The following is a 12,285-nucleotide window of genomic DNA, read 5'->3' on the forward strand; positions in this document are numbered from 1 at the left end:
TATATATATATGCCAGTTTGAGGATATTACATTAAGTGACTCTCAGTGTTTGGTCTCTATTTTCTACAAATAGATCCCTCCAGGTGACCCCCGCCTGCCCTCCAGACCAGACAGCTGCATCCCCGCATTTAGATCGGCACCTGCTTGTGGCACAGGATATTCGGCCTACAATTTTGGCGGTGAACCTAACAGGAGAGAGCAGATCAATGCTCTCACAGCCTTCCTGGATCTCAGTCAGGTGTATGGCTCTGAGGACAGTCTTGCCCTCAAACTCCGTGACCTCACCAACGATGGTGGACTGATGCGTGTAAATGATCAGTTCACAGACAATGGCCGTGCACTGCTGCCATTCACTGACGTCAAGGCAAACATGTGCGCCACACGTAAAAATGTCACCAATGACACCAACGCCAGGGAAGTGCCTTGCTTCATTGCAGGTCAGTGTGAATTCTTGTTGTCTGATATAAAACACATGGCACCAGTTTTTCACAAGAGTAAAATGTTGCTTAATGCTGAATAAAACAGTAACAAGCCATTATGAGGAACTTTGATGCCAGGTTGTGTATAGCCTCCTCTATCATAAATGATTTCACCCAGAACACTTAATATGAAGTGAAAAAATTGACTTCCTAGCAATAAAACCACAAGCATGAGGGCTTACACTGAAAATTAACATTAGAAAGTCAATTTGTAAAATGTTTTTCTATTAAAGTATCCAGTGAAGCAGCACTTGCTCCTAGTGTGCCTTAATAGAGAAACTGGCAACACGACGAGCCGAAAAAAGGTCACGTGACTCATGGTGCCGTATTGGTTCCGAAATAGCGTTTGCTGTTAATCTAGCTGCATGTAAATCCAGCTATTTTATTTATTTATTCGCTGTGTCTGTTGGGAGGCACAAATAGACAGCAGGGCTTCAAGATATACAGATTCCCTTCAGATCTGAACAGAAGAAACATTTGGGAAAATAAAGTCAGCCGACTTCATCGTCAAAGTTTTGAGAGGTAAATTTATTGTTCAGTCCCATGTACAGTAAAACTCACCTAAACCATCATCATATAAACCAGATATTTCGCAGTAACCGGACAAAAAAGTCCCAAAGTTTTTGTGTTGTTTCCATGTAACAAAAAACCACGTATAATGGATTCTGTACAACGGATTTTCGCTCACATTTGATAAAATGTCCCATCCGATCGCAATGTATTTCCATTAAAAACCCAGAGCAGTCTGGATGTACAGAGTAACAGAGGTACCATTAAAGTTCAGCTGTGACACTCGCCAATTTGAGGAAAGTGGACCAGAGTCATTTCTGTGATTAAAAGCCTGACTGTTATTTTTTTCACACCATGTTCAGACTGGGACCTGAAGCCTGACGTGCACCTGTTAAATGAGACACAAAAGCTGGCGATTTGACACTTTTCTGCTTTTACTCCTTCATCTGCCCTCATATAAATAGTTTCTGCAGTGCACACGCTGATTAAAATGGATGCGAAAAGTCAGCACATTTACAGCAGGAAGTCGGTAAAAGAGGAAATGTACAGTACAGCTTACCTTTGATTTGGAGGTGATGATTTAGAAATCATTGTAGATCTAATACACTTGCAACCTAGCAAGTCTATTTTTTTTACCAAATCACCCTTAAATTTATCCTGAGCTCCTACCTAGGTTCTGGGCATGACATCAGGTATGGCTCTCCGCTGGGGCATGAGACGGAGGCAGGTTTCCCAGAATCACCTACTTCCGGAAATCTCATTCCAGTTTGGCTCTCTTCTTTGTAGGGGTACACTCTCCACAATGAGGTTGCACAAGTAAGAACAAAGAACAGCCAATTAATTTAGAGTTCTGAGATAACTAGGGCTTTATAACAGCAAGCATTTTGGTTAAGTCACATGTATTTGGCTGTAGAGGCTATACAGAGTGTCTAAACCAAACTCAGTACTATTCACATAAATGAGGTGTGGTATGGAAAGCTTGAAGCTTCAGGGTCGCCACTCGCCACTGTCTGGATGGACACTCCTGTAAGTGACCATTACATCAGAGTAAGTATATATAAGACATCTTACATTCATAGTCCATCTAAGCCTTTTTAAAACGGGTGGTGGTATGCCAGGGTGTTGGAGGTTTTTACAACTTGTTTATAATTGAGGCTCAACCTTGTGAATAGTTTGGAACTTAGTTTACCCAAAGAGGGGGTTTTACACAACCTAGCATCCTAAATTCCCATATTAATGTCTAATTCAATACAGGAATGGCAATTTGTGTTTATAGATTTTCTAAAAGGAAAATTAACACCATAAATCATCTAAATATGAAATGTTTACTTAATGTTGTATATTTTCTAAAGGTGATATACGTGTGGATGAGAACATCGCTCTGACATCCCTCCACACACTCTTTGTGCGTGAGCATAACCGTTTAGCACGCAACCTGAAGAGAATAACCGACAATGGGACAGTGAAAAGCTCTACCAGGAAACCCGCAAGATCATGGGTGCTTACACACAGGTAGCTAAGCACATCTTCACGGCATGTATGGTGCACTGCATTGTTACGTTTACTCAAAATAAATCTCTCCATGTTAGGTGTTTGTGTTCAGGGACTATCTGCCGCATATTGTGGGTAATGATGCAATGCAGCGACTGCTCGGGCGCTACCCAGGCTATAATCCCAACGTGGACCCCAGCATTTCCAATGTATTTGCAACAGCAGCCTACCGCTTCGCCCACTTGGCCATCCAACCGGTCTTATCCCGTCTGAATGTAAACTATAGAGAGCATGCTCAGTTCCCCAGTGTGCCCTTGTTCACAGCCTTCTTTGCCCCCTGGAGAATCGTTTTTGAGGGTGAGTTACGTGACCTGAGTTGATGACCATTGTGTTTTGTGAGCCACTCTGCCTGAACCACCATCCAAAGGTTTCATGCTCTTCTGTCTCCTCAGGTGGTATTGACCCTCTGCTCCGCGGCTTGATTGGACGTCCAGCTAAACTGAACACTCAGGATCACATGATGGTGAACGCTCTGAGAGAGAAGCTCTTCCAGTTCGTGATGCACATTGCTTTGGACTTGGGGTCACTAAACATGGAGAGAGGACGTGACCATGGCTTGCCTGGTACAGTCACGCACACATTTGTACAGTCACCTCTGCCAGTCCTGATTATGTTTCAGATCTCTCATTGTCCTTATTCACCTTCTTTGTTCCTTCATTAGGTTACAATGCCTGGCGCAAGTTCTGTGGCCTCTCCGAACCCAAAAATCAGACACAGCTGCTCAGGTTCTGAATAACGCAGAGCTGGCCCGTAGGGCTGTTGGAGATCTATAGAACACCCGACAACATCGATGTGTGGTTGGGCGGTGTAGCAGAGCCGTTTGTCCAAGGAAGGCCAGTGTGGGACCACTGTTGCCCTGCCTGATTGCAACCCAGTTCCAGAGGATCCGCCAAGGTGACAGGTACGTTCATATTACTGCTTAAGCAGGGACACCAACCCTGCTCCCGGACATCACCTGACCTGCCGTTTCCATGTGTGGTTGTTTAGGTGAGAATCAATTCAGATGCTTTCCAGCTCTTAAAAGGCTGAATACACCTGACTTAGGGTCATTATCAGTGGGTAGAACTGTTAGTGCTTTCCCAGGACAGAGTAGGTACACGCCCGGCTTAAAGTAATTGGTCTTTTTTTCTTTTTTGTCTCTACCAAGAAGTTAATTTGAAATGTTATAGTGTGTCAACTATGAAAAAATTGTTGTCATAGTTCATGGCCTTAGTGGCTTGTTAACAGTTCCTGTTTATGGCATGAAGGATACATGAATGTATCACAAGACAATTCCAAATAATTTAACTAACCAACTCCATGGAGGATGGATGTGAAAGATCCAAATGAAGAGACGGATGAGGCAAAGAATTAAATTATGCCACATCAGTCAGTAGTGTGAACAAACATTAAATGTAGTTCTAACACTGTATATCAATTCAACATTGCTATATGTCTATAATGAACAATATGCATAATAAATTATATATGTTTGATTTTCACATTATTTATGAATGTGGTAAATATGCCAATATATCCACAGTATATCACTAAATTTATATAAACAGAATCTGCAGTGTTGTGATAGACATTTGTGTCCGTATCTGCTTGTTAAAATTTCACTTAAGACACAGAATGTGACTGATTTATTTTGCAACAACACTAAATGTACATAAAATCCATGAATCAGTAATTGTCGAGAATAACACAATACAGTTGGAAAATACTCATTTCATTTGTGGTCGGCATATAGATGTAGATCACACTTTATATTTGTGGCCTTCTAATAAGTGCTAATTATTTAGTAATAAAGCCCCTATAAGATGGTTATGTTATTGTAATGAATGTTAATTACAACATAATAAACATGTTTATTGTTGCATCACTGGTCATTCATAAGTACCTTTTTAAGAAACCTGTTAACCGTTAATGTGTAGATTGCTTAGATATATTAATAAGGCCTTTTGAGTTTCTTATAATAGTTTATAATCTCATAACAAAAACATTTTTTGAGTTTGTTGATGAAGGTTGTCAGTCATCAGGTAAGCCACATCTAAAGGTTCAGTCTACAGCAGCTGGACTTCTAGTTGGTCTTCAAGCATTTTTGACACACAACTAAAATATCTTCATCAGATTTTAAAAGCTAAAGTAGCCATTGGATGTTAACTTTTCCTAGTTTTTGTTGTTTTTTTTTTTGTTTGTTTGTTTTTTAGTTTAACTGACTTATTTGGATTTTGAGTTCAACTTTACACTCTGGAAAAAAAGCAAAGATAATTGGTCAAGTAATAAGTTAGCATGCTAACATCATCATGGGCTACACACTTTACAATGGAAGTATATGAAGTTAAAAAACCTCAAGTAAACCATTTCTTGTTCCCAGTGACTCAGCAAAAATATCATTCAAAGTGTTTAGGAGCATAGAGAGGATCCCTCTGGTGTTAAACATGCATGTTTACCTCAGTAAATGTAAAGAACCTTTAAAAACAGATTATACAGGCAGTGCTTAGCTTAATCTTTTCCGGCTTGGTGGCTCCACTCTTCACTCAGTTCATGCTAGCTAATTGTCAATGAGGGCTCGTTCTTCTGCTTTGTTGGTAAACTTCAGAACAAGCCAAACCGGAAGAAGATTAAGGTAAGCCGCTGCCAGCATAATCACTTGTTTTAAACTGTTTCTTTAGATTTAGCGAGGTAAACCTACACACGTGTACCTCCGTAGGGATTCTCTTTATGCTACCAGACACTTCGAATGGCATTCTCGTCCATTTAGTTGTGATAAGAAGCAGTTGATGTTGATTTTATTTATTTATTTTTAGCTTTCCTGATAGACTTCAATTCAATTCATTTTTATGGTACCAAATTGGCACCAAATCACAAAATAAACGGCCCCAGAGGTCTACACAAAAGTTTGATTATTTAAACCTCACTCAGCACCCTGAACAAGCACATTGGCAACCGCGGTAAAGGGAAAAACTCCATCAAGCATTTTAATTTATTTTTTTAATATTAGGAAGAAACTCAAGCAGACCAGACTCAGTGGGTGACCATCTACTTTGGTCATAGTAACGAAAACAAAGAAGGAAATAAAATAAACGGTTTACATTGTAGAGCTGTTTAATACTTGATGATGTTGTTGTTATAACTCATGCTTGACCGGTTATAGTTTTTGTTCCTAGTGAAAAGTTGAACCAGAGACATCTAAAAAATAAGGGCTTGGTGAAGTCAACTTTTTCTTGGTTTGAGATTCATTCATTCATTTCTATACCCACTTACACCGATTAAGGGTCACGGTGGGGGGGGCTGGAGCCTATCCTAGTAGTCATAGGGTGTGATGCAGAGTATACCCTGGACAGGACGACAACCTATGACTGGACCACATATAGTTGGAGAAACACTGGTTTGAGATTGATATATAATTAATTCTGCAAATATTAGCAGTTACATATGCACATTTAAATAAATAAGCAAGTTCTGCTTGATCTTTTTTTCTCGGGTCGCTACAGCGGATATATTATGGATCTGCATGTGGATTTGACAAAGTTCTACAGAGGATGCCTATCCTGGTGCAACTCCACATTACACTAAGAATAGGAATGGGTGATCTTGAACCAAGAACCTTCTGTTTTGAAAGCAAGTATATTAACCACTTGGTCCTCAAGCTAACCGTAGTTATATGTTTATTAAAATTTAATTATGCTTTTGCAGCCAACAGATCTAAAGCACAAGCAATGCTTATTATCTACCAATAAAAGTGTTTATGATGGTATTACTAACAATATAAAGTCTTATTAATATATAACATAGTTAATACTATTATATGAGGGCTTATACAGGGTTTATTACCAATTAGTTAATGCTTTTTACAAAGACCTTAATATTAAGTATTACCAAAACTCACCCATTTGATATATAATCTGTTTCCTCCCTACTCTTGTTTGGAACGTCCAGGTTGTGGCATGAGAAGCCGGGCGTGTTCACACCTGCACAGAGGAGAGCTCTGGCCTCTGCCTCCCTGTCCAGGATCATCTGCGACAACACGGGAATCAATTCTGTAACCCGTGATGTTTTCAGAGTTATCGCAAACAATAACCGGCTCGTCCCCTGCTCCAGCATCCAACCTTTAAACCTAGCAGCCTGGAGGGAGACAAGCTGTTCAGGTAGTCGGGACCAGACCAAAACTATGGTGAAACCTGCCTGCCATTACTAACTGCAATAACATTTCAGTCTGTTTGTTTCATGTCCTGTCTATAAAAATTATTCTTTATATGTGCTGTTTTGATCTTGCAGGCTGGCTCTGTTACAAGAACTTTAGCAGACAGGTCAGTTTCCAAGTTCTCACAGGTTGTTGTGGTGAAATATTAGGATCAAACCACATTTTCTGATTTGCGCACTCGTATCAATGCATACTTTGAATTATGAGATACTGGGGATGGAGGGTGTACCCACCCCCATTAATTAAGACTTGGACTCTCCACCCCCACAAAAAGATACAACGTGTGCACTGTAGGGGGGCTTCAAATATTTATACATCCTTTCTTTTACCAGTAACTGTAAATACTACAATATATTTCCCATATACATGCTTCAAAGAATCTAACAATATACAAATAATGAATGTTTGAGTTCAGTGGTAAGAATATTAATTCGGTGAACACTGGAACAAACCATTCAATCGAGCCTAATTAAATATTCTTACCATTGAAAGAATGTTCAAAACATTCATTATTTGTTTTATATAACAACTAAAATAGATCATTGTCATTTGATATTGTATTAATTTATAAACAACAGAAAAGGAACTTTTGGTGTTCCACTGCTGCTACTAAAGTCCAATTTGCAACGTGTAGTCCAGTGATGCAGTGCACTGACTTCAGACTTCCACTAAAAAAAAAAAGAAAACTTTGTGTAGTTCCTCAGTCCAGCCAAAAATCACCTGAGCTTTTCATCTGAACAGCTCTTCATGCATCCAGATGGCTTACAGCGGAGTGGATTGTGTGTGTGTGTGTGTGTGTGTGTGTGTGTTACAAGAATTAGCACCGTCAGTTAGCTCAATCAAATCATCGTCTTACGTGTGTTGTTGTCCCGCGCGTGTGCTCCTGCACGCTTACACGACCGGGTTAGTGCTTGTGTGCGCGTACTACAAAAAAAAAACAAAACTGTGCAGCAGAAAAAAAAAATCACATCAGAAATTAGTCCAGCTTTTCATTCTAACTTCCTGCTAACAGCCTTCAGACAGCGCAGAGGATTTGTTTTGTGTGTGTGTGTGTGTGTGTGTGTGTGTGTGTAGAGTGCAAACATATGGAACCAAATTTGCAATCTTAATGGAACCAAATTCTACTCTAAATGCAATGCAATACAAATGGGACAAATAATCCACATAATATGATTTCAGACACCCAGAATGTAGACTACAAGCAATTGTATTTTACTAGTTTAATGTACGAGGGGTGATTGAGAAGGTTTAGCCTGACCCACAACAAGTAGGGCGTAGTTCTCCATGTTTTGTTTTCTGAGAAGCCAACATTTCTCGATAGTATGTGAAGTTTTGGGTGCAATGTGTGCAATGTAATGTTGAGAAATGTTGGTTTCTCAGAATGTAAAAGATGGAGAACCATGCCCTACTTGTTCTGGGTCAGTCTCAAAACTTCTTAGTCGGCCCTCGTGAGTAGCGTAATAGGTTTTCTTTTCTTTTTTATTTGCCTTAAAGAGGTTATAAATTAGACTGTGTCAATTGCCTACAAATGAATGCTAATATTACCTATTTTCTAACTTTTGTAAGTAGAGTTTAATTAACGTTAGCTAACTAAACCTAATGTTGGCTAGTTTCTAACATTTGTCTTAAATTGGAGTTTAACTAATGTTAACTCGCTAAAGATTACAATTGCCTTTACCAAACATCGGTTAGCTAATGTTGAATAAGAACCCACCTGGCTGACGTGATAAGTAAAAACCACCCAACACGATTGTCGTTGTATAATCCACATCTGGTCTCGTAGCGTCTGCTGATCTTATATTCTTGCCAATTTGTGAAACAACATCCACACTGAAAAAAGAGAATGTTTGAACCAACTTTAAAAAGTGTTACAATTTGTAAAAAACATGAATGAATTAAGTTGTTTGAACTTAAGTTTGTAAGTTAGAGTTGATTTAACTTTCAAAGTTAAGTTCAAACAACTTAATTCATTCAGGTTTTTACAAATTGTAAATCTTTTTAAAGTTGGTTCAAACATTCTCTTTTTTCAGTGCAAACAAAAGATTAAACTTGACTCAAAAAATTCAAGACTAAAGATGTTACCGGTGACCTTTTTATTTAATTTCAGAATGACCAGCTGGGTGCTGAGGAACTCCCCGACAATGAGGTAGTAAAACTCTCTATGGAAGTCATCTGACAACCAATACTTTAATGCTTTATTCTGCCCAACCACTTCTATACACACTTACATCCACCCAATTTCAAACAACATAAAACTTACATTCAAACCTATAGTTATAACAAAGAACATATAATTTAAACACACATCATAATTATTTTAGCTTATCACAAGGAGCTATTACAGCCAGGGCAACATAATTCTTAACCACAGCAAAGCTGATTCTGGATGAAAGACTCAGTGATTTGACAGTTGATATTTGCAGATTCCTTAAAGGATTAGACTAAACATGTTACCCGTCTTTTTATTTCATTTCAGATTAACCAGCTAGGTTTGCAGGAGCTCCAGGACAACGAGGTGGTCAAACTCTCTGTGAATGTTATCTGACATCTGGCATAGTAAAATTGATTCTGGGTCAAAGACTCAATGATTCATGGATTGTTTTGCAGATTCCTTAATTTATTAGACTAAACATATTACCCGTGTCTTTTTATTTCATTGCAGATTGACCAGCCGGGTGCACAGGAGCTCCAGGACAATGAGGTGGTCAAACTATCTGTGAATGTTGTCTGACATCCAGCATAGTAAAATTGATTCTGATTCAAAGACTTAATGATTCATGGATTGTTTAGCAGATTCCTTAATTTATTAGACTAAACATGTTACGCGTGTCTATTTATTTAATTGCAGATTGACCAGCCGGGTGCACAGGAGCTCCAGGACAACGAGGTAGTAAAGTCTCTGTGAATGTCGTCTGACATCCAACATAGTAAAGCTGATTCTGGGTCAAAGACTCAATGATTCAGTTATTCTTTCTGCAGATTCCTTAAGTTATTAGACAAAACATGTTACCTGTGTCTGTTTATTTATTTGCAGGTTGACCAACTGGACACCCAGGAACTCCAGCACAATTAGGTTTTAAAACTCTCTGTGAAGGAGAGTCTAGGATCCAAATGCAGATGCTTTAATTCAAGCCTACATTGTGTAGTAGAGTTTGCAAGTGTCTTTCCATGTTTATCTGAATATCCACAGTGATCATCGGACATCCTGGAGTTCTGTGCCCACCTGACGAGTCCCAACCCATTCTCAGATGAAGTCATGTGACACCTACTGTAGACAGAACCATTACAGAAAGTGGGCCAGGTCCATGTGTAATCCCTGCTGTCTATGGGTTGACATCATTACCAACCAAGCAGCTCACATCACATATCCATGACCTGTTTTTGGGTGATTCTTTAACTACGGGCACTATTGGCCTTGTAAATGTAATTTCCACCACACCATTGCCTTACAATATAAAGCGCCTTGGGGCAACTGTTTTGTCGTGATTTGGCGCTATATACATGTGCTCTGATGTTACTGTTTATCTCCATAGAAACTACCCAAAACAATCTTTCATACAAACTTTTAAAGGGACATTACTGTTGTGGTGGAAATTACGGCAATAGTGTGGGACAACTACATTTCCTTTAAAAAAATCACAACAGTTGTATGACATTGAATACCCCAATTATGTTTTGATTATTTTCCTGATATTTTATTCAGAGATATTTTAAAACATTAGAAAAAACGTTTGTTTACTATTCATTTTTATCACTGAAGATCATAAGTCTGGGTGTGGGACAAGCACAAAACGCAATATTTGCATATAATAATGCTGAGGAAAACGGTGAAAAAGTCATCATAGACTACTAGGACAAATTTCTTAAAACACTTTCATTGTAAAGATAACTATAAAAGTGTGAAATTTCCCCTTTTTTTCTTTTTTTCATAAAATATGATCAAGGGACATAAAAGTGCCCATAGTCTAAGAATCACCCTTTTATGTTATTAGCTGTTTTATTTTTTGTTTTTATTATTATTAATAGTTAGCTGATGTACCACCCGGATTTGGTGCATCCAGCACTTTTCATGCTAGTCTAGTAGTACGGTGGCCCTGAAGTGCAAAACACAACAGCAAATCGCACAGCACAACAGCAAATAAAAAAAAAAACCAACACACAACAGCAAATCGCACAGCACAACAGCAAATAAAAAAACCCACAGCAAATAAAAAAAACACACAACAGCAAATCAAAAAAACACAACAGCAAATCGCACAACACAACAGCAAAAAAGAAACGACAACAACATTAACCAAAACTGAAAAGGGAGGTACCTTCAGGCCACACGAATCGTAGCTGATTGGATGGTGGTCCGTCCTGTCTTGTGAACCGGAAGGTTGACATGTTTTCAAAATATGAGCGCCGCTAGTGAAAACATACGTGCTCTTAAACTTGAAGGTCGCACATGAGTGTCATCACCATCTTCTTTTAGCCTTTTCCCACAATCACTGCAGAAGTTTGTTTTTTCCTCAAACTCTTTGCCACAGTTTTGGCAATACATCACGGCATGTTTGTTTGTTTCTGTTCATCTGGCACCTGAGTATACGGTCTTCCGGTTCACAGGACAGGATGGACCACCGTCCAATCAGTGACGATTTGTGTTGCCCGAAGGTACCTACCTTTTCCATTTTGGTTAATGTTGTTCTTTCTCTTTTGCTGTTGTGTTGTGGCGATTTGCTGTCGTGCTGTGGCGATTTACAGTTGTGTTTTGCACTTCAGGGCCACCATACATAGGGGTACTTCTTAATCACAGCAGATCTCTGCATATTTATGAAGCTCTGTTACAACACGCAAAAATGCTCAAACCTCAGTTATAATGTTAGCATTTATCTGTGTTATATGCAACAGTTTACAAGATTTAATTTTTATAAAATATTCAATGCACTCATGAAATGACCCTTCAATACTTTAAAGATGCTGTGATGTTTTTGCTTTTTCCACGAGGCTTATTTTCCTGAAACTGTGCTGAATGTCAGGATTTTACATTTAATAAAGCATCTTGTTAAACAAAGCAAATTATTGTTTATATTTCCTTAATTTATTTATTTTTCAACAGCTTTTGTGTAACAGAAAAAAAAGCTGAAACTGAATCTCATGTAGAGGTTTGTCCATCTTGAAGCACAAAACACCAAATACAAATAGTACAATCATGTAAAATATGTAGTAAATAAATTTTAAAGGGATCTACTTTGGCCAGTGAATGAATAAGCGGAATTGGTTGACTGACGGATTTCTCCTGTAGGTGGAGCTGTTGTGCTAAAGCGTGAAAAGAAACTGCAGCGCACCAATTGCCCTGCACATTTTTTCAACATTTGTGACATTTTTAAGTTGTTTCTTCACTTGCCTTTTGATGAAAGGAAGTTTTGGTTTATTCATCACACACCACCACACATTATAAAATGAGTTCTGCTGTTCTTTAAACGGTGAAAGAGGAAGGGAAAAAATGGTATCCCAGTGCTATATATATACAACCCCTGGCAATAATTATGGAATCACCGGCCTCGGAGGATGTTC

At 38.7% G+C, this 12,285-nt stretch overlaps 1 protein-coding gene and 2 long non-coding RNA genes across 3 annotated transcripts in view; all 3 read left to right on the top strand.

The window, feature by feature from the left end:
- The window catches only part of mpx (myeloid-specific peroxidase), a 45,465-nt gene that overhangs the window by 9,166 nt on the left and 24,014 nt on the right, over nt 1-12,285 (top strand). The window contains 1 exon segment of the mRNA XM_034192507.1: nt 74-437. Coding sequence (XP_034048398.1) covers nt 74-437 — 364 coding nt within the window.
- LOC117529658 lies at nt 9,280-9,897 on the top strand. Its single transcript, XR_004566062.1, has 3 exons — nt 9,280-9,430; nt 9,578-9,616; nt 9,764-9,897. It is a non-coding gene; the product is annotated as an uncharacterized LOC117529658 (long non-coding RNA).
- On the top strand, nt 10,725-11,783 carry LOC117529657. Its single transcript, XR_004566061.1, has 2 exons — nt 10,725-10,812; nt 11,506-11,783. It is a non-coding gene; the product is annotated as an uncharacterized LOC117529657 (long non-coding RNA).

Source organism: Thalassophryne amazonica, chromosome 17 (genome assembly GCF_902500255.1).
Source record: "Thalassophryne amazonica chromosome 17, fThaAma1.1, whole genome shotgun sequence".
In the NCBI taxonomy this organism is placed as follows: domain Eukaryota; kingdom Metazoa; phylum Chordata; class Actinopteri; order Batrachoidiformes; family Batrachoididae; genus Thalassophryne; species Thalassophryne amazonica.